We start from the raw sequence: 24941 nt of genomic DNA, 5'->3' as shown, positions 1-24941 counted from the left end.
TATAAAATAAATCTTTCTGATTTAAAAGATCAAAATGTTAAATGTTTAATGTCAGTTCACGAAGAGCAATGGGTATGGCATAGACGCTTAGGCCACATTAGCATGAGGAAACTTTCTCAGCTAACTAAACTTGAGTTAGTCAGAGGCCTACCTAAACTGAAGTTTTCTTCAGATGCTCTGTGTGAAGCTTGTCAGAAAGGAAAGTTTTCAAAAACATCTTTTAAAAAGAAAAATGTTGTTTCTACCTCCAAGCCTCTGGAGCTTCTTCACATTGACTTATTTGGTCCTGTGAAAACAGCATCAGTCAATGGAAAGAAGTATGGACTAGTAATCGTTGATGATTACAGCCGCTGGACATGGGTAAAATTCCTAAAGCACAAGAGTGAGTCTCACTCTGTATTCACCAGTTTCTGTTCTAAAGTGCAAAAAGAATTTGACTCTAAAATTGTTAGAGTCAGAAGTGATCATGGTGGAGAATTTGAAAATAAAGATTTTGAAGAACTATTTGATTCTAATGGAATATCCCATGATTTCTCCTGCCCTAGAACTCCACAACAAAATGGAGTTGTAGAGAGGAAGAATAGGACACTCCAAGAAATGGCCAGAACCATGATCAATGAAACAAATGTAGCAAAGCACTTTTGGGCAGAAGCTGTAAATACAGCGTGTTACATTCAGAATAGAATCTCTATTAGACCTATTCTGGATAAGACTCCCTATGAACTGTGTAAGGGAAGAAAACCCAACATTTCATATTTTCATCCTTTTGGATGCATTTGCTTTATATTAAATACTAAAGAACATCTGAACAAGTTTGATTCCAAAGCACAGAAAGGTATTATGTTAGGATACTCAGAACGCTCTAAAGGCTACAGAGTATACAACACAGAAACCAAAATTGTGGAGGAATCAATTCATGTTAGATTTGATGATAAGCTTGACCCTGAAAAGTCAAAGCTAGTTGAAAAGTTTGCAGATTTAGAGATCACTCTGGTAGAATCTGAGAAAACTCCAGAAGCAACTGTCACTCCAGACTCTGAAGAAATTAAATCTCCAGAAATTCCAAGGAAAGTCAAGAGTCGTAGCAACGTATCTGAAGATTTGATTTTGGGAAACAAAGATGAACCTGTTAGAACCAGATCTACCTTCAGAACTTCTGAAGATATTCCTCTGGGACTAGTGTCTCTGATTGAGCCTACGTCCTGTGATGAAGCTCTTCAAGATAACGATTGGGTGGCAGCTATGCAAGAAGAGTTAGATCAATTCTCCAAGAATGATGTCTGGGATCTCGTTCCAAAACCCAGAGGCACTCATGTCATTGGAACCAGATGGGTTTTCAGAAACAAACTGAACGAGAAAGGAGAAGTTGTCAGAAACAAAGCACGACTGGTAGCTCAAGGTTATAGTCAACAAGAAGGTATTGATTATAATGAAACTTTTGCTCCAGTCGCGAGGTTAGAGTCTATTCGTCTTCTTGTATCATTTGCTATTAATCACTCTATAAAATTATACCAAATGGATGTCAAGAGTGCATTTCTTAATGGTTATATCTCAGAAGAAGTGTATGTCAATCAACCTCCTGGTTTTGAAAATTCAAACTTTCCAGAACATGTTTTCAAACTTAAGAAATCTTTATATGGACTTAAACAAGCTCCCAGAGCTTGGTATGAACGTCTGAGCAATTTTCTTCTGGAACAAAATTTTATCAGAGGGAAAGTTGATTCTACACTCTTCTGTAAAAACCTTAATAATGATCTCATGATATGCCAAATTTATGTTGATGATATTATTTTTGGTTCTGCTAATATCTCTGTTTGCCAAGAATTTTCTAAGTTAATGCAGGCAGAATTTGAAATGAGTTTAATGCAAGAACTAAAGTTCTTTCTGGGAATTCAAATCAATCAAACCCCAGAAGTCACGTACATTTATCAAAGCAAGTACATTAAAGACGTTCTGAAGAAGTTTGACATGACTGAATGCAAGTCTGCAAAAACTCCTATGCATCCAACTTGCATTCTGGAGAAGGAAGAGGTAAGCAACAAGGTTTGTCAGAAGCTCTATCGAGGTATGATAGGCTCTCTTCTCTATCTGACTGCTACTCGTCCTGATATTCTCTTTAGTGTCTGTCTTTGTGCCAGATTCCAATCAGATCCTAGAGAATCTCATTTAACAGCTGTTAAGAGAATTCTTAAGTATCTGAAAGGAACTCCTAACCTGGGCCTGATGTATGAGAAAACATCAGAGTATAGGCTTTCTGGTTATTGTGATGCAGATTATGCAGGAGATAGAATAGAACGAAAAAGTACTTCTGGAAATTGCCAGCTTCTGGGAAACAACTTAATCTCCTGGGCTAGCAAAAGACAGTCAACAATTGCTCTATCAACTGCAGAAGCAGAATACATCTCAGCATCACTGTGCACAACTCAGATGCTCTGGATGAAGCATCAGCTAGAAGATCTTCAGATATTTGAGAGTAACATTCCTATCTTTTGTGATAATACTGCTGCTATTTGTTTGAGTAAGAATCCTATTCTACATTCCAGAGCCAAACACATAGAAATTAAACATCATTTTATTAGAGACTATGTTCAGAAAGGAATAGTAACGTTGAAGTTCATTGATACAGAACATCAATGGGCAGATATCTTTACTAAGCCTCTAGCTGAAGATAGATTTCTTTTTATCTTAGAAAATCTGAACATTAAAAATTGCCCTGAATAAAATTTGGCTCTGAACATGTAAAATGAGACTCTGATAAAAACAAATACACTTCTGCCTCTGACTCTGATACTTCTACCAAGTTAAGAAGATATCTGAGTTAGAAATCTTCAGAAATCCTTTAGTATTCCTGAAGATCAGATACATCAACACGTGGGGAACATGCGTCTAACCCTAGAACTTCTAGACAGCTGTCAAAAGAAATCAAAGGTCAGAACGCTTGAAATCTCCTTGAGCAGTGTGCTTACTGTTGGGATTAGACATTCATTAATGAGCTGTAATCATTTTTCCCCCAAACGTGCTATTTTGGTTTTCGTGCTAACGCTGGTATGTGTGTCGTTTTGCATGTGTTTTTACCCTTAGTATATAAACACTTTTCTCACATTTCACACACTTATCACTCTCACTCACTCTTAAACCCTAAACCCTCTCTCGAAGTTTTCTCTGCAACCTTCTCAGTTCTTCATCTTCTTCATCAATCTTAGTCATGAATCCTCAAGAGCAAGAAGCTTTTAACTTCTCCCAACAAATGGAAGCCGCTTCTAATCCCCAAACCTCAAACACTCAAACACCCATGGTTGTAGACGTTACCACAACCCCAGTCTACAAAGAACCTCACATTTTGGAACGCGAACAACACATAAACCTTTCAACTCCCTTTGAAGGTTTGGATGTACTGTGTGAATCGCTGGTGGATTTTGAGAATTTAAGAAGAAACGGTGTTGATCTTACTGAAGATCTTCACAAGCAAGGTTGGGAAACCTACTTCAACAGATTGTATGGTCCAATCTATCCTCTTCTGGTGAAAGAGTTCTGGAGATGTGCAGATGCTGATGACGAGTTCATTGTTTCTTTTGTTCTGGGAGTGAAGATCATTATCACAGAAGCGTCTATTGCTTCTTTGCTGAATATGGAGAAAGCTGGAGGTAAGAGGATTTACAACATTCCTCCAAGGTCCAAGCGCATCACAGAAGTCATTAACCCTACAATCTTCAAAGCAAACGCAGAAGGAAACCCCTCTAAGAACAAGGAGCTTCATCAGAACCTCCGAGTTTGGCTGAAGATTATTCTGGGAACAATCCATCATCGTCCAGCCTCCAACTCTTCAGATTATATCAACGCTGATCAGAAATGCATCCTCTACTGTATTCAGAAGGGTATCCCGATCAACCTCCCTGTTCTCCTCTTCAGATATCTGAGGGATTCAGTCAGAGAAACGAGGAATAACATGAAGCCCAGATCCTACATTCCTCTGGGTAGATTGCTCTCTGACATCTTCATTGAGCATGGGCTGGTAGATGCTCTGGAGAAGACCAGATGTATGGATGATCTGGCAATTGATGTGGGAAAGCCTCTGAATGCCAAAAATCTGAGGAGTATGGGAATCATCAAAGACATCAGAGTCAAGCCCACTATGGAAGTAACCTGGGAAGCTCTGAAGGATCAGAGGAAGATGCCTCATGGCCTTGAAAGGTTCTTCAAGAATGAACCCAGAGATGCCATTGCTATCTACCTTCAGGATCGTCTGGATGAAGGCATTGATATTTCTGATTTCCGCCTTGAAGACTGTCTGGACTCTGTAGAAGATTTGGTCAGATACAAAATAGGTCTTTCTGAGAAGAAGATAGCTGAGGAAGCAAGGAAGGCAAAGAAAGCCAGACTTGGAGAAACCTCTGGCACCAAAGCTTCAGCACCTCTGGATGTCTCTTCTGGTAAGTCCCTTCCTCCTGTTACTTCTGTACCTGTAATGGCTTCTTCTACTCCTCTCCCAACACCTCCCATATTCACTACCTCTGAAATCCCTCCTTCAACCATCAGAACCTCTCAACCTCCACCTGTTCTAAAAATTGCTCGTACTTTCACAACAACCTCTGACCCTAATCAACTATATCACCACAGCTCTTCATCATCCTCTGAATATGAATCACCCCCTTACCTTTCCCCTTCTTCTGACCAGGAGTCATCTGATCATGAGTCCTCTGATCAAGAACACTCTGACCCAAACTCCCCAACAATAGCTGAAATTTATGCTAAAAATTTCGCTCCACAACCCTCAACACAATCTGAAGTAACCTCACCCCTCCAAACTTCACTTCCACCACAACAAACAACAACCTTACCCTCTGAAACTCAACCATCTGATCCCTTTACCTCTAATATCACTCAACCAATCCTTCCCGCTGTCCCAGAACCAGACTCTGACCCTTTAGACCTAAATCCACTATATGCTTCATCCCCTAGTCTTCAACCAAACACAGATTCTGAACTTCAAGCAGAATCTGAACCTCAACAATCTGAACCTCAACAAACTGAACCTCAACCATCTGAACCTCAACAAACTGAACCTCAACCTCTACATCTCAGCCCTCAAAACTCTCCACCTCATTCACCTGAACCTGAACCTGAACTTACCATACCTACCCTTGAGGAGGCCATTATACAGGTTGCAGAAGCTTCAGTCCAGAAGATCAAGTCTCTGGCTAAAAACTCTGAAGTTAGTGATGATCCTAAATCTGTTAGGACACACTGGAACAGAGTCATTAGTTGGATGACCTCTGAGTCTTATAGGCTGAAGAGTATCTCTGAACAAGTCAGAAATGGCTACATCAGAGACTCTGAGGAAAGACTCCAAGAGAGACTGGCTAGAGAAGCTGAGGCCAGAAGGTTAGAGGAGGAAAGATTGGCTAGGGAAGCTGAAGAAGAAGCTAAGAGGTTAGAAGAAGAACGCCTGGCAAAGGAAGCAGAACTTCTAAGGATTCAGGAAGCTGAAGCCAAGGCTAAGGCAGATGCAGAAGCCCAAGCTGCTGCTGAAGCTGAAGCTCAGCAGGCTCTGATTCAGGGGGAGTCTTCCTCTGCGATCCCTCTGATTCTTAACACTCTGAAGGAGATCAAGCAAGATCAGCAAGAGATCAAGAAAGATCAGAATGAGCTTCGTGCCAGGATGGACAAGCAAGATGCTCTGAACGAAAACATCCAGAACATGTTTGCCATGTTGCTTCAGAGACTTCCTCAACCTCCAAACCCTTAGGCACTTAGGATTTTTTTTTTTTTTTGTTTGTTTGCCTAAGTGTTTTTGCTTCTGTCCTTCTTTTTAGCTCTGATATTCTGTTGAATCTAATGTTTTGACTGCTGTTTGCCTTTGTGCTTTTCAATGAAGTGTTTTTCTCTTTATTACTCTTTTTATTTTTTTACGCCTTTTTGATTATGCCAAAAAGGGGGAGAAATTATTAAATAGCTCTGATGAAAATTAAGTCTAAAACCTTAAGCATTCTGCAACAATTATAGAAATAGTTCTGATATAAATAGCTCTGATTAAATAATAGCTCTGATTAAATAACTCTAACATTAAAATTAAGAAATTGCAGAAAGTTTTCAGAAATCTTATTGCTTGGAAAGCTCTGGTAAGAACTTCTGAACTCCCTAGTACTAACTCAGGGGGAGCTTTTGTCTATCTGATCTAATATTTTTCATGTTTCATCTGATAATTTTATTTGTTTTGTCATCATCAAAAAGGGGGAGATTGTAAGAACAAAAAGTGTTCTACAACAGACTCCATGATTTTGATGATAACAAAGGATGAAACCAAAAATGGCACCCTAACGAAAAGTTTCTAAGTGTGCAGGGTTCTAAAGAAAGAAGAAATAAATCTGATGATGTCATCAGATGCAAAACAAGATCAGATGCAAAATCTCAAGTATCAGAAGCATCTAAAGTGGAATCTCGTTTCAAGAAGCTCTGACTCTGAACAAAACTACAAGTATCAGAAGCATCTGAACATGAAGTAAAGTCTAGAAGCTCTGACTCTGAACAAATGTCCTCTGTAAACTCTGAAGTTATCAGCGCCATCTGATCTTTCAAGAGATAACATCAGAAGCCAGTTTCTCCAGATACACACAGACTCTAATCAGAATTGTTAATCATGATGAAGTAACGTTTAAGCCAAGTTAAAGTTCTGCAAATGGATTTCCTCAATTAAAAAGAGACGTTAATCTCCACTTCCAAGAGAGAAGATACTACTTGTGGTAAGTAGTCACTTCTAAAAGAAAAAGTCTACTGCAGAAGCTATTAATGGAATGGCGTAACTACATCTCAATATCCAACAGATTCAACGCTACTTCAACTCTACTTCAACTCCTATAAATAGAGAAGAAATCTCATTCAGTAAATACAAGAAATCACTAGCCAAAACTATACTGAAATCATATCACGCTCAAGAAAAACATCTTTGTTCTTCAAAGAATTTCACTAAGCTTTTGCTTATCAAGTGAAAAATTTGTTCTTAAGTTTGTAATATTTGCTTTCTTAGAAGCACTCTAGATTACACATCTTGTATCTAATTTTTATTTGATTTCCTCAAGTGACTCTTTGTAGTCTGTAGACTTGAGAGGACTAAGAGATTTTCTTCTCTCTTAGGGGTTGTTTGTAATCTTTCAAGATTAGTGGATTAAGTCCTTGTTGAAGGCGAAATCACCTTGGCCGGGTGGACTGGAGTAGCTTTGTGTTATAAGCGAACCAGTATAAAATCATTGTGTGATTTTATTTTGCAAAAACGCTTATTTTTCAAACAATTCAAACCCCCCTTTCTTGTTTTTCTCACCTTCAGGTAATCCCTCCACCACTACTATTTCAAATGTCCATTTAGTTGAGGGACTTAAACACAATTTGTTAAGCATAAGTCAACTATGCGACATGGGCTATAAAGTGTCATTTACAAAAACTTGCTGCATAATTGAACATGTTGAACAAAACATTGTGTTTAAGGGTGTAAGAGTAAACAATATCTATATGCTTGACTTGTTTGATGTACCTTTAACAAATACTAAATGTCTAGTCACCTTGAATGATGATTCTTGGCTTTGGCATAGACGTTTAACGCATGTTAACTTCGATTTGCTAAATAAGGTTGTATCTAAGGATCTAGTAGTCGGTCTACCAAAAATAAAATTTTCAAAAGACCACCTATGTGACGCGTGCCAAATGGGAAAGCAAACAAGGGTGTCTTTTAAATCTAAAAATGTAATTTCAACTTCACGACCCCTTGAGCTTCTCCATATGGACCTCTTTGGACCTTCTAGGACAAAGAGCCTAGGTGGAAATTACTATGGCTTTGTAATAGTTGATGACTACTCTAGATTCATTTGGACTATATTCCTTCATAGCAAAGATGAAACTTTTTCTGCTTTTAAAATTTTTGCAAATCTGTCCCAAAACAAAATGAATTCCAAAATAGTTACAATTCGTAGCGATCATGGTGGTGAGTTTCAAAATTATCACTTTGAGAAGTTTTGTGACAAGTATGGTATTGAGCATAACTTTTCAGCCCCTCGCACTCCACAACAAAATGGCGTTGTTGAGCGTAAAAATCGTGTTTTAGAGGAGTTGGCAAGAACAATGCTTAATGAGGGTGGATTACCAAAATACTTTTGGGCTGATGCTGTCAGCACAGCCTGTTATGTTCTAAACAGAATCTCAATTCGCCCTATTTTAAACAAAACTCCTTATGAACTTTTGAAAGGAAGAAAACCAAACTTGTCACATCTTCACGTATTCGGTTGTAAATGTTTTGTTTTGAATAACGGTAAGGAAAACATTGGGAAGTTTGATGCAAAAGCAGATGAAGGTATCTTTCTTGGTTACTCACTGTCAAGTAAAGCATATAGAGTGTATAATAAGCGTTTACTTACTGTTGAAGAATCTGTTCATGTTTCTTTTGATGAGTCTTATCCAAAAAATGTCGGAAAAGGTATTTCTTTTGATGACGCAGGTGTATCTACAGAAGACATACTCAAGGAAGCTGTTGAGGAAACTGATCAGTCCAAAACAGCTGCCCATGAGAAGGAGGAAGATACTAGTCATGAAGAAATTGAGGAAGAAAAGACAGCTGAAGTGAATGATCTTCCAACAGCTTGGAGATCCTCAAAAGACCATCCCATTGACAACATCTTGGGAGACATTTCAAAGGGAGTAATGACTCGTTCTAAGATAAGTAATTTTTGTTCTCACTTCGCGTTTGTTTCACAAGTAGAACCTAAGAATGCCAAAGAGGCCTTGATTGATGAATTTTGGCTAATGGCCATGCAAGAAGAGCTTAATCAATTTAAAAGAAATGACGTTTGGGAACTTGTCCCTCGTCCGCGAGATCATCATATCATAGGCACTAAGTGGGTTTTTAGGAACAAGCTTGATGAAAACGGAGTGATTACTAGGAACAAGGCACGTTTAGTAGCACAAGGGTATAACCAAGAGGAGGGCATAGACTATGAGGAAACTTATGCTCCAGTTGCTCGCCTTGAAGCTATACGTCTTTTGCTTGCCTATGCGTGTTCTAAGGATTTTAAGCTTTACCAAATGGACGTAAAGAGTGCCTTTCTCAATGGTGTCATAAATGAAGAAGTATATGTTTCACAACCTCCTGGTTTTGAAAATGCTGAAAATCCAGATCATGTTTACAAATTAAAACGAGCTTTGTATGGTCTTAAACAAGCCCCTCGGGTTTGGTATGAAAGGCTTAGCAAATTCCTGATTGATCATGGATATTCAAGAGGTAAAGTGGACAATACTCTCTTTATTAAACACAAAGGGAAGCACATTCTTTTAGTTCAAGTTTATGTCGACGATATTATATTTGGTTCAACTAACATACACTTGGTCGAAGAATTTTCTAAGGTTATGCAGGGTGGCAAGAAAACTTTTAATCAAACTCCATTGCTGTTTATCATCGATCACATACACACCAACTGTTTGACAAAACGGTTAGCTAGATTTTATTCATTGGAAATAGACTTTAATGATAAGTGCATTCAATTAGTTAAAATTCTGGTGTGAATTGTTTTTGTCATTCTCATTAAAATCCAGCAATTAAACTTGTGTGTCCGGCTTTCTAGTAGCGGTTCAGAATAGACGGAAGTCGATTCGGGACTGATTTTTCCGCCAACTTTGAAAACTCTGATAAAATTTCAAATCCGTTAAATTTCAAAGAGGTGATCTATTCACCCCCCCTCTCGATCACTAGCCACACCGTCTAACAAGTATGAGAAAATAATAAAAGCTCGGTGTTACATTATGATTTTATTTGGTAACTTTTTTGTTTCCAGAAAGTACATGTAATTCTATGAATATAATGTATTTACCTTTATTACGCAACATTAATAAGGTAAACACTTATAGTTGGGGTTCAGCTGTATTGGCCCATCTATATAGTGCAACGTGTAGAACTGCAAAAAAGAATACTTGTACTTTTTTTCATGTGCTTATTTGCTTTAAGCTTGGGGGTGGTCGAGAATGCCGTCGCTCGCCCCGATAAATAAGCGTCCATACGTGTTCCCGTTTGCAACCAAGTAAGTCTAACACTTTACCATTCACCATTTAGTTAATTATATTAATTATTATAATTAACAGTAAATAATACTTTTCACTTCTTTTTATTATCTTAGGTGGTCAGTAAGGGGAATGAACTACAATAGGTGTCCGAAACACGCTATTGTAGTCTATCAAAATCTATTGGACCACATTGGACATGACGATGTAATAATCCTACCGAACTATATTTTAATTTAAAATTACTTCTCAAATTATTTTCCATCTAACCATTTGGTTTTGTTTTACAGTTTGTTTGGACGTCATATCTGGGTCTGAATCATGATGTGAACCATGACGATGCTGCAGTTTGGACAGCGAAGACACCGATTATCCGATTCACTATGGTGGAAATGCACCAAAGTGATCGGGTCAAACTACAGTTCGGAATGCTACAACATATTCCGGAATCTCCCACGTGTTTGGGGAATTGGCATAAAAAAAGGGTCGATGCACAGTGGGATTATTCTGACTGGAGAGACTTCGCAAAAGACATGTGTCGTCAATGGAGGAATCGATGACAACACATCTTGAACGAACCAGTCATCCAAGGTGCAAGACCCACTCAGCAATATATGACATGGTTTAGGTCTGTAACAACTCAACAATTTGTATTTGAGCCGCGGTATTTGATGGATCCACGTCAACTTGCTTCGTCATCGTATGCCCCACATCAATTCACCACCCAACACCAATGTGAACCCACCCAAACCCAACAACCAACCACACAACATCAACCAACCACATACACCCAACAACCAAACACCCAACATCGCAACTCGTTCATGCCAACCACCCAACAACCAACCATCCAACGTTGCAATCCATTCATACCACCCACCCAAATACAAAACCAAGAATCAAACCCCACAACCACAACCGTCTATAGCCCAGATGATTCATATGGGTCACTTCATCGTAGCCCCCCACCAATGAACACCCAACCATTGTTTAACTATAGTACGCCCTAGGAACCATTGTTTCGTTTTCAAAACGACTCAATGACCCAATTTGGGCAACTATACCGTCCCCAATTCACCCCCTCCGGATATTGGGAGCAAATGATGACACATATGTCAAATACCGCCGGAACTTCCGCCGGACCTTCCAACCAGCCATCGCTCGATCAGGTCAGCACCCAAAGACCACCAACACCTCAAGAAAATCGTGGGAGACCTCAGAGACAAACAAACGCACCGGGATGTGGAACCGGGGGACGTTATAATCGGGCGAGTCATTAGTTTTTTGTCTGTCCAATGTAACCAATTATTACATATTTAATGATTTTTTTCATTATTATTTCTTATGTATTAAATAATAAATATTAAATGTTTAAAATAAAATAAAATTTAAAAATTTAAAAAACTAAATAAATATAAAAAAATTGAAAAAATAATAGGAGGGGGTGTATGCGCCAGATAAATTGGCGCATACACCCGCCATGCAAAATGCACTCAGGCGCCAGAGGCATTGGCGCCTCCTCATGAGGGCCAATGCAAACACCACAAGCATTGGCGCCTCCTCATGAGGCCCAATGCATGTGCGCCAATGCTACTGGTGCCTCCTCTTATTGGTATGAGGGTGCGCCAATTCATCTGGCTCATCCTCTACCAAACTTGGTTATTTTGGTATTTTTTTTTGAAAAATTGATTATTTTTCGATTTTTTTTTGAAAAATTTGGTTATTTTGAAAAAAATTTCTTATTATGAAGTTTTTTTTTTCTTTTTTCTAAATGAATTTTTTTTTTGAAAAACTAACTTGTTCAAAAAAAAAATATGTTATTGGTAGCTTATAATAATAAAACTTGCACTGATAAAAGTTTATTCTTTTCTAAAGAAGAACAGAAAGAAAACCCCTGCTCAAACTAAGATAAAAGTTTTATTCATTTCACATTTTTCTTTGCTGATAGCATATAAGACTTGAATGAACACTCTCAGTTTTCAACTAGACCTGTTCACCACTATGGCCATTTCTCCCACAAACATTATGACCATAATCCTTCCCTTTCTTTCTCACACTCTTGAAAACCAAAATATTACATGATTCCATTCCACTTTTTCACTTAGTTTCAGTCTCACCAACTTCATCCTAATGGACATCCTCTTTGCCCAGATCCAAGCTGACCTCCGCTCCAACGATGCCCTCCGTCAATCAGGCGCACTTCTTCAAGCCCTCCAACAATCCGCCGCCGGTCGTGACATCGCAGTCATCGCCAAGTCCGCCGTTGAAGAGATCGTTGCCGCACCCGCCTCCGCCGTCTGCAAGAAACTCGCATTCGATGTCATCCGCTCCACCCGCTTAACTCCGGATTTATGGGACACTGTCTGTACTGGTATCCGTAACGACTTCCATTTCCCTGATCCCGACGTAACCGCCGCCGCTGTTTCAATTCTCGCCGCGATCCCTTCTTACCGATTAGCGAAACTCATTTCCGATTGTAACAAAGAGATCTCTGATTGTTTCGATTCTCCTAGCGATAATCTCAGATTCTCCATCACTGAAACCCTTGGTTGTGTCCTCGCCCGTGACGATCTAGTCACACTCTGTGAAAACAATGTCAACCTTCTGGACCGTGTTTCCGCTTGGTGGGCTCGCATTGGTGCTAACATGCTGGACCGATCTGATACCGTTTCGAGGGTGGCTTTCGATTCAGTTGGCCGGCTCTTCCAAGAGTTTGGTACCAAGCGGATGAGTAAACTCGCCGGTGATAAACTAGTTGATAGCGAAAATTCACTTGCGATTCGCTCTAATTGGGTTTCATCCATGGTTGATTTAGTTTGGAAGAAGCGTAGGGCGCTTATGGCTCGTTCCTTGATCTTGCCTGTTGAGAATTTCCGGGCTACTGTCTTTCCGATTGTTTATTCGGTTAAGGCTGTTGCCTCCGGTGGCGTCGAGGTCATTCGGAAGCTGTCAAAGTCTTCTAGTGTTGGAAGTGATGGCACTGAGGTTGATTCTGATGCTCAGAAATTGGTTGGTGTTTCCGATGTTGTTACACATTTGGCTCCTTTTTTGGTTTCCTCGTTGGAACCGGCATTGATTTATGAAGTTGGGATTAATATGTTATATCTAGCGGATGTGCCTGGAGGGAAGACGGAATGGGCATCACAATCCACCATTGCTATTCTTACACTGTGGGATAGGCAGGAATTTGCTTCTGCTAGAGAGAGTATTGTTAGGGCTGTTGTCACCAATCTTCATCTCCTTGATCTTAACATGCAGGTGATTGACAACTCTAGTCTTTTTCAAATCCATTAATTGCATAGTAGTTTCACGGTTTCAAAATAGGATTAGTGGCTACACAAGTTTTCTTTTTCTTTTAGTATTGTTGATGTGCAACCATCAACTACGAACACATGAACCATATTTGTTATGTCTACAATTTTTCATAATATCAACTACGAACACATCAACCATATCTGTTATGTCTACAATTTTTTATAATATCAAGGACCGTGGCGTCACAAAATCATTGTGGTAGTCTACCACAATTACCAATTGAGACTTTGATTACTTTATTTCTTTACATCACCGGGCTACGCATTTCCTAATAATATGTAAAGGTTTATTTTGGCTTATGAGTTATGAATCACTGGGCTATGCATTTCATAATAATATGTAAAGGTTTATTTTGGCTTATGAGTTATGAATCACTGGGCTATGCATTTCATAATAACATGTAAAGGTTTATTTTGGCTTATGAGTTATGAATCACTGGGCTATGCATTTCATAATAATATGTAAAGGTTTATTTTGGCTTATGAATTATGAATGTCATCAAAATTTCATTAGTCATATGCAAATATCCGGTTCAAGCTTTACATCACTAGGTTATGTTATGCATTTCCTAATAATGTGTGAAGAAACATTTTGGCTTATGTAAGGACAAAAGTCACAAAATGCTAATTGGTCAAGATTTTAATTATGCAGATATTCGGTTCTCATCTTTATTTTAGTTATCATGACATTGATGTTTTGTGGCTCTTGTCCTTAGCGCTTGAAATGTGTTTTATTATGTATCTTTTGTGATACACGATCTTCTAAAAGTAACATTGGATGTTTGGTCAAATAAAATTGCCTGTTTTTGATGCAGTAATGCTTATTAATGTCTATAACCATGTCTTCTTGCAGGTTTCACTCTTCAAGAGGCTACTTTTGATGGTGAGAAACCTGAGAGCAGAATCAGATCGTATGCATGCTTTAGCTTGTATTTGTAGAACGGCTCTTTGTGTTGACCTATTTGCTAAGGAAAGTGTTCGAAGAGGTCAGAAACCTCTTGCCGGAACTGATATTGCTTCCCTTTTTGAGGATGCCAGAGTGAATGATGATCTTAAGAGCACTACAAGTAAAAATATATTTAGGGAAGAGTTAGTTGCATCACTAGTGGAAAGTTGCTTTCAGCTGTCTCTGCCTTTACCTGAACAGAGAAACTCAGGCATGGAGGGCAGAGTCATTGGTGCTTTAGCATACGGAACTGGTTATGGTGCATTAAACTGGACAGAACCTTCTTTAGAAGTGGTCGAAGTTTGTCGGCCTTGCGTTAAATGGGATTGTGATGGACGCACCTATGCAATTGACTGCTACTTGAAGTTGCTTGTTCGGCTATGCTGCATTTACGATACTAGGGGTGGGGTAAAAAGAGTCAAAGACGGTGCTTCTCAGGACCAAATTTTGAATGAGACTAGATTGCAAAATTTGCAACGTCAACTTGTGAAGGACTTACGTGAGGTACACAAACTATAACACCTCATATTCAGCACTGCTTCCATGTAGACGATTTATTTTTCTGACAATAGCATCTATTCGGCCAAATATCACTCAAACAGTGCTTTTATAATTATTGATATAATTAATTGGTAAATTTAGAGTAAAAGACCATCAACTTTGCCCTACTTCTCAAGTTTTTTCCGTTGTGGCTATTTAACTCACTATTAAAACATTTGTCTCAATGCCAATAAATTTGACAATGAAATTTTGTTGTCGGTGGGTTTGAATTTGTTGGTCATCACTCAGTGATTCTGTTAGGAACCCAAGATTTGAATGGAATAGAAAGAACACTTCATTTAAAAAATATGATAGAATAGGAGAGAATCTCTCGTCCAAGGGTTTCTCCTTCACGAAAATACTTTAATCGCAATTACAATATTCAAAGATGCTCTCTATACTCCGCTCCACGTTCTCTTATTTATACATACTCTCTGTATCACCCTCAACTACCTAACTTCTCTAACAACTTATAACCAATGCAGTCAAGATCTAGTGTTGGCTGTCTCCTTCATAAAATTGTTTTTGTTGTGACAAGATCTTCTCTGGAGAAGGTTGTGCATCCATCTAGGTTGTCAATAGTGTGCTATAGCATAGCGGAACCAGACCTCACCACGACAATTTTGGGCTGCTAACCCACTTATGCGCTGCTAACTGCTATCGCAGCGGCTGCTATTTCGCGGTGCAATCACGGTTCGGTAGCAGTTTACAGACCGAGATTGTGAAGATGAGGGTATATTTGTAAATTCAATTTCTTTAAAGGGCAAATATTTTGATCCTTTTACTTGACCTAATATAAAAGCACAAGTGTTTGCTTTGTAGGTCATTTCACATGTTTTTTGGCATTTCCCTCTTCACTCGCGTGTTTGCGTTTCATAAATCCATCTTCTTCGCAAAACTTCCTCAACATTCTTCTTCGTGAATCAGCAAGCCGTCCGTGGTTCTTCCAAAATCATCACCGTTCTTCACCTATTCATCCCTATTTCTTCACCTTTTTCATCCATTCACAGTTGGTTTCTCCTCTGTTTTGCTCTGTGCCTTCTCTGTTTTGCTTTGTTTTCTGTTTCTCTTTTATTAACAAAGGTGTTTTTAAACCTATTGGAGACAATATTGACATAGGTTGGCAGTGAAACTCCTATAAAGACCAAAGAGAAAAACAATTGTTTGTGATTTTTGGATGAGCAAGATGATATTTATGTAGTAGAACTTAGAAGTGAAGATGAGGTAGCCGTAGATGTGATTTAGTCATTTTGTTTACGTTTAGAATTTGGTTTAGTCATTTTGAGTACATTTATAAGTTGATTTTGATGGGAACTTATATTGATGATGCCGTTGGATTTTATGTATGTTTGTTTGCAACTTCTGTTTTTAAGGCATTATGTATGTTGTTGGAACTTATTTTAAGTATTCATGTATTCATGTTAAGTATTTACCTTGGTTTTTAAGACTCACAATAGCGGTCATCCGGCTATCCGCTATGCCGCTATAGCATTTTGGGGGTCCCAAAATTAACGACCTAGGCCCCCATCTTGTTAGACTCACCATGGAGCATATTTACCCTTTGGGGTTGCAGCCTCTGCTCTTACTTGGTCCTTCTTCTTATCTTCTTGTTTTGAATCTGGGTTTTCTTGATCCGAAGAATGAAACCAAAGTAGTGTGCAAGCCTCCAAGCTCATAAACGCCCACTGAACTTTACCAAACACATGAATTTCTTGCTCCTCGAAGTCTATCCCGGTAAAAGTTGGAAAATCCATCATTTGTGCTGCCTCCATATCAAACCAATTGTTAGGAACCCAAGAATTGAATGGAACAGAAAGAGCACTTTATTTAGGACATACGATAGAATAGGAGAGAATCCCTCCTACAAAAGTTTCCTCTTAACAAAAGAGAATACTCTATTCATAATTACAATATTAAAAGACGCTCTCTGCTCCGTGTTCTGTTATTTATACACTCTCTGTATAGCAACCTCAACTAATTCACTCACTAACTAACTACCCTAACCACTCATAACTACTATAATCTCCCTTTATTCTATAATAATCCTAACCTCAATGGTGTACTGAATTATTTTTTACATTGTTTGAACCTTGAAGATATTTTATGAATCCTCTGGGACATTTTTTTTATTTAATCCTCAATTGACACATCTGTTGAAATGCAATAAAAAATGATTAGGAAATTTTGTTGTTGGTATGCTTAATTTGTCACTCATAACTTAGTTTGGCCATTCACCTCCATCTCCATGATTTGCTGAATTAGTTTGACTTTACGTTGTTTGATCCTGGAGGATATTTTATGAGTCTTCTAGGACATCTGTATTTAAAATTTAGTATAAAACCTTAGGACATGTTTGAACTAGCAAGTTGTTTCTCTGAGCAAAATTATTTATTCTGCAACTACATATATGATATACCAAAGAAAAAATTTCTCTTTTCTTTTTCGTAGAAAAGGATAAGTTTCTTCACAGATTGTGACATTTAAAATAAAATGTCCGTTGTAGTTATGCGATTTTTATTTCTTGCCCCTTATACATTTATTTTTTCCTTCCTTTTTATTTTATATATCATTTTTACAAATCAATTTTAAGTAACTTGAATTTCCTCAAACACTTGAACTTTTTTACTCATGTTGTGCATAATTACATATAGGTGTTTTCTGGATTTCAATTCTTGTATATTAATGGCTGTGAATGTAACAGGTCAATACACCAAGAATATTGGCCCGCCTTATACATTTATTTTTTCCTTCCTTTTATTTTATATATCATTTTTACAAATCAATTTTAAGTAACTTGAATTTCCTCAAACACTTGAACTTTTTTACTCATGTTGTGCATAATTACATATAGGTGTTTTCTGGATTTCAATTCTTGTATATTAATGGCTGTGAATGTAACAGGTCAATACACCAAGAATATTGGCCCGCCTTATATGGGCAATTGCAGAGCACATAGATATAGAAGGATTGGATCCACTCCTAGCAGACGACCCTGATGATCCTCTTAATGTCATTGTATCCAATATTCATAAGGTTCTTTTCAATGTTGATTCAACTGCAGATACAACAAATAGAGTTCAAGATGTACAGGCAGTTCTTATATCTGCTCAAAGATTGGGATCACGCCACCCTAGAGCTGGACAGCTACTTACTAAGGAGCTTGAAGAGTTTAGGACCAATGCTTTGGCTGATTCTGTCAGCAAGCACCAGTGCCGTTTGATATTGCAAAGAATCAAATATGCTTCAGGTCATCCTGATAGTAGGTGCGAATATTATGAAGATTAATGTACATTACTGCCGGCATCGTGAATCCAGCTATTCACATTGTCATCGATCTTTATTCATTCCTGTTTTCCTCAGTTCACTCTTTCTTTTTCCTATTACGTGATCATTTAATTGAAAATCTAGTTTATTTTCATTGTGAAATTTTAGCTGTAATGGTGCTGGTTGTAGAAAAGCTTCCTGCCGATTTATTCCTTGCTAGTTACTTGAGTTTGTGCTTATTGGTCATTTCTAATGTTAATAATGTTCTATGACCTTTATTATACTAAATCATAAACTTAATCACTACTTTCTAACTTATTGCCATTATGTCTCTTATCATTATTATTACCTTTTCCCCAGGTGGGCTGGTGTTACAGCAGCCAGAGGGGATTACCCATTTAGCCACCACAAATTAACTGTTCAGTTTTATGAAGCATCTGCTGCTCAGGATAGGAAGTTGGAAGGATTGGTTCACAAAGCTATCTTAGAGCTATGGAGACCTGACCCCAGTGAACTGGCCCTTTTGCTTACCAAAGGAGTTGATTCTACTTCACTCAAGGTTCCTCCTACTGCAAATACTTTAACTGGAAGCAGTGATCCTTGCTACGTGGAAGGTTATCATTTAGCAGATTCAAGTGATGGGAGGATAACCCTGCATTTAAAGGTCAAACCTTCAGTTATACCTTTATTTGTCAATTTTTAGTGTTCCTTATACACTTAAGCAGGCTGTACTTTTTGGCAATGGTTGTTATATTTCCCTGTGAAAGCTCAGATGGAACTTGATGTTGAGCTTAGTAGATTAATTTTTACCTAAAAAAGTATGAGGAACCATTGTATTTTTTGTTTTCAGATACACTGATAAATTGATCTTGTTTAGTGGAAGAACATAACATATTTAACAATACATTGTTATTTTTTGAAAGCTAATGTTCCAGTATATTAGTGAGAAAGTTGCATTAGTGTGTAAATAGTATTCGGGTAAAAAATTTACAACTTAAAAAAAGCTGTAAATTATTTCATTTAGGCATGCAGCAGCTTCCTATATTCATAACTTCTTAGAAGAAATACTGATGTTATTTACTTTACTTGTGCCTTGGTTATTGAGTTATTAATCCTTGATAGCGGAGCGGAGTAGCCGATCCCAAAAATGGGATAGTGGGATAGCTAATAGCGGGATAATTTTTTTGACTAATTATATGAATAATATACCTATATGTTTAATGTTGATTAAATAACGTTTTGGACTAATTATATGAATAATCTACATATATTAATCCCAGAATCAATATACTTAAAAAGAGAGAAACAAAAAACAATGATATGAAAGAAAAAACAATCTGAAAACGAATAGAAAACAATGAATAGGGAAGAACAGGATAGAGAACAAAATAGAAAAGAAGGAGTTGAGGCGGAGGAGGAGTTAGGGCATAAGAAGCAGCGCGCGAAAAAAAGAGAAGCAGCGAACAAAAGAAACGCGATAGAGAAAGGTAAAAACACGAGAGGAGAAAACACGAACGACTATAATAAATTTTCCAATTTTAAAATTTCTTAAGGGTTAAAAGGTCTTTTTGCACTCCAAAAAAGCCCTAAAAGCAGAAAACTGCTCCGGGCTGGGAAGCGCTCCGCTCCCGTAACCCGCTATCCCAGCTTTCTCGGCTGCTATTCAAAACTGGGATGTGCGCCGCTCCTCTGTAGCGGAGGGTTGCCACACTGGGAGAGAATCCCGGGATAGCGCCTGGAGCGGCCGCTATTAATAACTGGGTTATTTTTTGCTAGTCTGTTGATAAAGAGATTACAATGTTTTCTAGAATTACTCAATAGTTCTTTTTTTAAGTATAAATATCAGGGACGAGGATATTGTTTGTGTTTTGCATAGATTTTATTTAATGGAAGTTAAAACGTTTCTCATTTACTAAAAATTCTAAATGTTTCAGGTCTTAAATTTAACCGAGCTCGAATTAAACCGGGTGGATGTACGGGTGGGTTTATCTGGTGCATTATATTATATGGACGGTTCTTCCCAAGCAGTGCGGCAGTTGCGTAATCTTGTTTCACAGGTTGCTTCTCCTCTAAATGGCTTATTTCATTCCAGTTTGAGATGGCTATTTTGCATTTGCATATTCTTTGCTATTATTTCTTCTTTTGTTTTACATGTCTAGAAGGTTTTGAGGGATGTGTCTGTCTGCCTAGATTGGATTCCGACTGAGGTGTCAAACATGACGACCTTATGAGTTTGGCCTATTTTGATTCTTTTAAATAAAGTCCAGCCCGCGCCTGCCCAATTTTCTTGGACTAATGAAAAAACATGGCCTGGCCCAATGTTTTTTCCAGGCTAATCAAGCACGCCGACTGCTGACACCTCTAGAACATTTATTTTAGTTGGATTCACTAGAAACTTGCTTCTAACTATATTTTAGTTAATTGATCGATGAAAAAAATCTGAGAAGGATGTAGAAAAATTAACATGGTAAACATGGTAAACGTGTGATGGAGCGGTATCGAATGGATCAACCGAACTTACTTGCATTTAATTTTCATTGATTTGAAAAAGACGTATGATAGAGTGCCTGAAGAGATGTTGTGGAAAATCCTAGATAAAGGAGCTAGGATTGCCTATATTCGAGCAATTATTGATATGTATGAGGTGGTCTCAACTAGTGTGAGGACACAGAGTGGCGAGACTGACAATTTTCCCATAACAATAGGATTGCATCAAGGTTCAACCCTAGCTCTTACCTTTTTACTTTAGTTGTGGATGTTCATACGGAGCACATCGAAGAGCTAGCACCGATACGTATGCTTTTTGTAGATAATATAGTCTTACTTGGAGAGTCGAGAGAGGAATTAAATGAGAGGTTGGAGAGTTAGATTTAGATACGAACCTTAGAAGCGTAGGGCTCCCGCTTGAACAGAAATATGACAAGTATATGGAATGCAGTGTTATCAAATATTGGCCATGGTGGTGCTATGGCGGTTTTTGGGCTTGCCGTAATGGTAAGTATCGTCCGATATTGCGGGTTTTTCCACTATAATCCACTATAACGGCGCAGCAAAGCAGCCAGTATGGAGGGAATTTGGCTCTCCGCCATGGACCGTCATCGACAACACTGATGGAATGTAAGTTTAGCAAAAGGAGAAGTGTTTCTAACTTAGAAGTGAAAGTTGGAGATCATATCATACCGCAAGTGGAATAAGGCTTAGTATTGTTGCAATGACAGGTCAAATATTTAGTAATATTAATTTGGATTCACTGGAAGTTTACAGCTGGCTAATTCTATATTTGAAAAAGTCTACTAAAGGCGAAGCAAAATATGCGAAGTCGCTGAACAACTTGTTTACATTTATACGTTAAGTTGTCCTAATTTGTAGGTTTTAAATTTTTTTTATTATTATTATTTTTTTAATTTGCTAAATTTATTGTGTAAATAATCAGCTCCTTATGTTTTGTTGGAGTTTCGAATGTGGGATTGCTTTTAACTTCATGCATATCTCAAAAGAAAACGATGCAAATTTTTTAGGCAAATAATTTATTCAAATCTATGATGAAGTGGGGTTGGATTCTAAAACGATCTGTTTCAATATCTGTCAGCTTTTAGTGGCGGATGGTTGTGAAATATTCTTACCGAGTGTGGAAAGGAATATAGGGAGATAGTGTCATGGAGTGGGGGCTATATTGGCATCCTGAAGTATAAGGGCAAACTCATTTGATATTTTTGGTTTAGTAAATAATACACTTACTTTAAACTGTTTTGATCTTGGGTTCCTATCAAGGGGCAAACACTTGTAATTTCCACTTGCAAACAATAAAATTTGATAGTAATTACAATGAGTTTCCAAGAAATTCGAGAGTCTTGGTTCTCTCCCTTCCAAGAATTTGAGAGCCTGGTCTCCCCCTCCCAAATATAACATCTTTCTAATTTCTAGCCTAAGTTTTGTAACTGCTCCTAATAATAATAATTGTTCCTCTAATAATACTAGTGGCTGCTCTTAGACTCTGTAACTGCCACTAATAACATTTAATAAGGCTGCTCCTATTCGTGTAACTGATACTTGACAGAATAGAACAGCCACATTCTGTTTTGATCCTAGTAATTCTAAAGGTCTAACAGGTTCCTACCAGATTCACCATAATTTTACTCCCAACTATTTCTAAGTTTGAAGAGGTCTAACAAAGAAAGGAATGGATCACAAATTTAAATGAAATGTAAACAATACTGCAAAGCAAGAATCAACACCAAATGAAAATGACACCCATTCTTGTAGTAATAGCTCTAAAGTTTTTTCACTTTTGAAGATTTCTATCTTACCTGTAGTTGTTTTTTCCTTCATTTTCGTAGTTCTTATTCTAAAGTTGATTCTGTGCCCCCACCGAACTTGGTTTTGATGCTGATCATGAACATAAGTCAGAAGTCGCCATTTTGTGATATATATCAATTGTCTCCCTTCTTTTGTTATATGCTTGCAGCCTTTAAGGTATTATTACCTGATAAGTTAGAGTGTAGAACTTGACAGTATGTGAATAATGCTGGGTTATTTTAAATTCTGTGCTAATTATTAATTTTAAACAGTTCTTTGTGTCAAGGTTTGCGTTGTCTAGTTGTACAATAATCCTATACCATTCTTTGATTTGCAATAACTTCTTGATCCAAATTCCCGGGAATGATGTTACCTTTTCAGGATCCAGTGCTTTGCAGCGTGACAGTTGGTGTTTCCCACTTTGAAAGATGTGCCCTTTGGGTTCAAGTGTTGTATTACCCATTCTATGGTAGTGGTGCTGTTGGAGACTATGAAGGTGACTATGCTGAGGAGGATCCTCAAGTCATGAGACAGAAGAGAAGCTTAAGGCCTGAGTTAGGTGAACCCGTGATTTTGAGATGTCAACCTTATAAAATTCCATTGACAGAGCTACTTTTACCACACCAAATATCACCAGTTGAGTTTTTCCGGCTGTGGCCCAGTTTGCCAGCTATTGTAGAATACACTGGTACATATACGTATGAAGGGAGTGGCTTTCAGGCTACTGCAGCCCAGCAGTATGGTGCATCTCCTTTCTTGAGTGGTCTGAAATCCCTGTCTTCCAAGCCATTCCACAAAGTTTGTTCACATATTATCCGTACAGTGGCAGGCTTTCAGGTCTGGATTTGCTATCTTATAAGTTTCCCCTTCCTTATTATGCCTTTCTGTTTGAAATATTTAATGAATGTTTTACACTACCATTCATGGATTCGCCTAGGGTGCATTTGCCCTAACAGTTTAATTATACGTTTATTTACTTTATTGAGTAAGTGCTTTTATATAAAGCACTTATAGATAAACTATTTTTATAATCAAAGAGATAGTGTGGTTGAACTGTTTTCTAAATTGTAAGTTGTTTTCATAAGCTATATCTTGCATAACTTGTTAAGGTAAACTAAAAACAACGCACAAACATTCCGTTATTCATAAGCTCTCCCAAACACTTACACTAGTGCTTATGTCATAGATACACCTAAAATAGGTATTATATGCACTGCGTCATATGAATTTGCTGACCCTTTTCCTCTGTCCTATTTTGGAACAGTTGTGTTATGCTGCTAAAACATGGCATGGTGGCTTCTTAGGGTTGATGATTTTTGGTGCAAGTGAAGTGAGTAGAAATGTGGATTTGGGTGATGAGACGACAACCATGATGTGTAAGTTTGTGGTACGAGCATCAGATGCATCCATTACTAAGGAGATTGGATCAGATCTTCAGGGTTGGTTGGACGACCTTACCGATGGTGGGGTGGAATATATGCCTGAAGACGAGGTGAAATCAACTGCAGCAGAGAGACTGCGAATATCAATGGAAAGGATAGCCTTGTTGAAGGCAGCCCAACCACGACCCAAGACTCCAAAATCCGACGAAGAGGAAGATGAAGAAGAGGATAAAGACAAAAAGAAGGATGGGGATGAAAATGACAAAAAGAAGGGACCTTCAACACTATCCAAATTAACTGCTGAAGAAGCTGAACATCAAGCTCTTCAAGCAGCAGTACTACAGGAATGGCATATGCTCTGCAAAGATAGGAGCACTGAAGTTAACTAACTGTATTGATTTGCTATGTTATTTTTGTGTTCTTTTTTGTTTTGTTTTGGGGGCTTTGAGAAACGAATGAGTGAGTATATTCTTTGTAATCCTTTTTATATATAAAAATTAGGTAGAAACCAGAATTTGCCCTAGAAACTTGAGTGTATTCTTTTGTATTATTCCCTTTCCCATTTTTCAGGAAAGCGTTTTGTACATGCACAGGCTTTTAATGTTATTTTATGTTTTAGCATTATCTGGAAATGTCATTTCATTTTAATCCCTATTTTGTATTTTTTTTTATTTTAATCCCTCCATTTTAAAAGTTACTATTTCGGTCTCTTTTTTAACTTGAGTTTAATTTTAGTCCTTCCTCCGATTTAGGATTTTTTTTAATGATTAGGCACTATCCCGGTTAATTTAAAATTAATCCTATTCTTTTTTTTAGTGTGATAGATACGTAACTTATTTTGATAAATTTTCAGAAATACAAATTTAATATCATTATATAAAAATTTCAGTGTTATCAAACCCTAACATATCCTTTTGCATCACGGTCTCTTTTTCGTTTTCTTCAACGACGCCTTCTTTTCCAACCCAACCTCATCTTTTATTTTGTTCTCACAAACCCAATCCGTTGTTACCTAACAATCCGTCGTCCTTCATTATTCCATGTCTGAAATAAGTTTTTCATTTGTCTCAACAAACCAGTCCGGTATAAGAAGAAGGAATAGATGGTGGTGTGAGTTTGAGTCACCTTTGATGACATCATGGACTTACGAGAATCCTGAAAGAA

General features: G+C 37.8%; 1 protein-coding gene across 1 annotated transcript; it reads left to right on the top strand.

The window, feature by feature from the left end:
* The first annotated feature begins 11908 nt into the window (after positions 1 to 11908).
* On the top strand, positions 11909 to 24401 carry LOC127128116 (protein TPLATE). The gene is made up of 7 exons (XM_051057366.1): positions 11909 to 13293; positions 14203 to 14799; positions 17737 to 18098; positions 18460 to 18763; positions 20034 to 20156; positions 22777 to 23232; positions 23660 to 24401. Exons 1-7 carry the CDS (start codon positions 12166 to 12168, stop codon positions 24164 to 24166), a joined length of 3477 nt encoding a protein of 1158 aa, XP_050913323.1. The 5' UTR covers positions 11909 to 12165; the 3' UTR covers positions 24167 to 24401.
* The last annotated feature ends 540 nt before the right edge of the window (positions 24402 to 24941 follow it).

This window comes from Lathyrus oleraceus, chromosome 3 (genome assembly GCF_024323335.1).
Source record: "Lathyrus oleraceus cultivar Zhongwan6 chromosome 3, CAAS_Psat_ZW6_1.0, whole genome shotgun sequence".
In the NCBI taxonomy this organism is placed as follows: Eukaryota; Viridiplantae; Streptophyta; class Magnoliopsida; order Fabales; family Fabaceae; genus Lathyrus; species Lathyrus oleraceus.
This window is presented reverse-complemented; position numbering and strand designations above follow the sequence as displayed.

Excerpts from the sequence above, each read along its gene's own strand:
- LOC127128116 (XM_051057366.1), top strand. The coding sequence starts at position 12,166 with ATGGACATCCTCTTTGCCCAGATCCAAGCTGACCTCCGCTCCAACGAT. Across the intron at positions 18,099-18,459 it reads TCAGGTCATCCTGATAGTAG|GTGGGCTGGTGTTACAGCAG; the intron begins GTGCGAATATTA and ends CCTTTTCCCCAG. Across the intron at positions 20,157-22,776 it reads TGCGTAATCTTGTTTCACAG|GATCCAGTGCTTTGCAGCGT; the intron begins GTTGCTTCTCCT and ends TTACCTTTTCAG.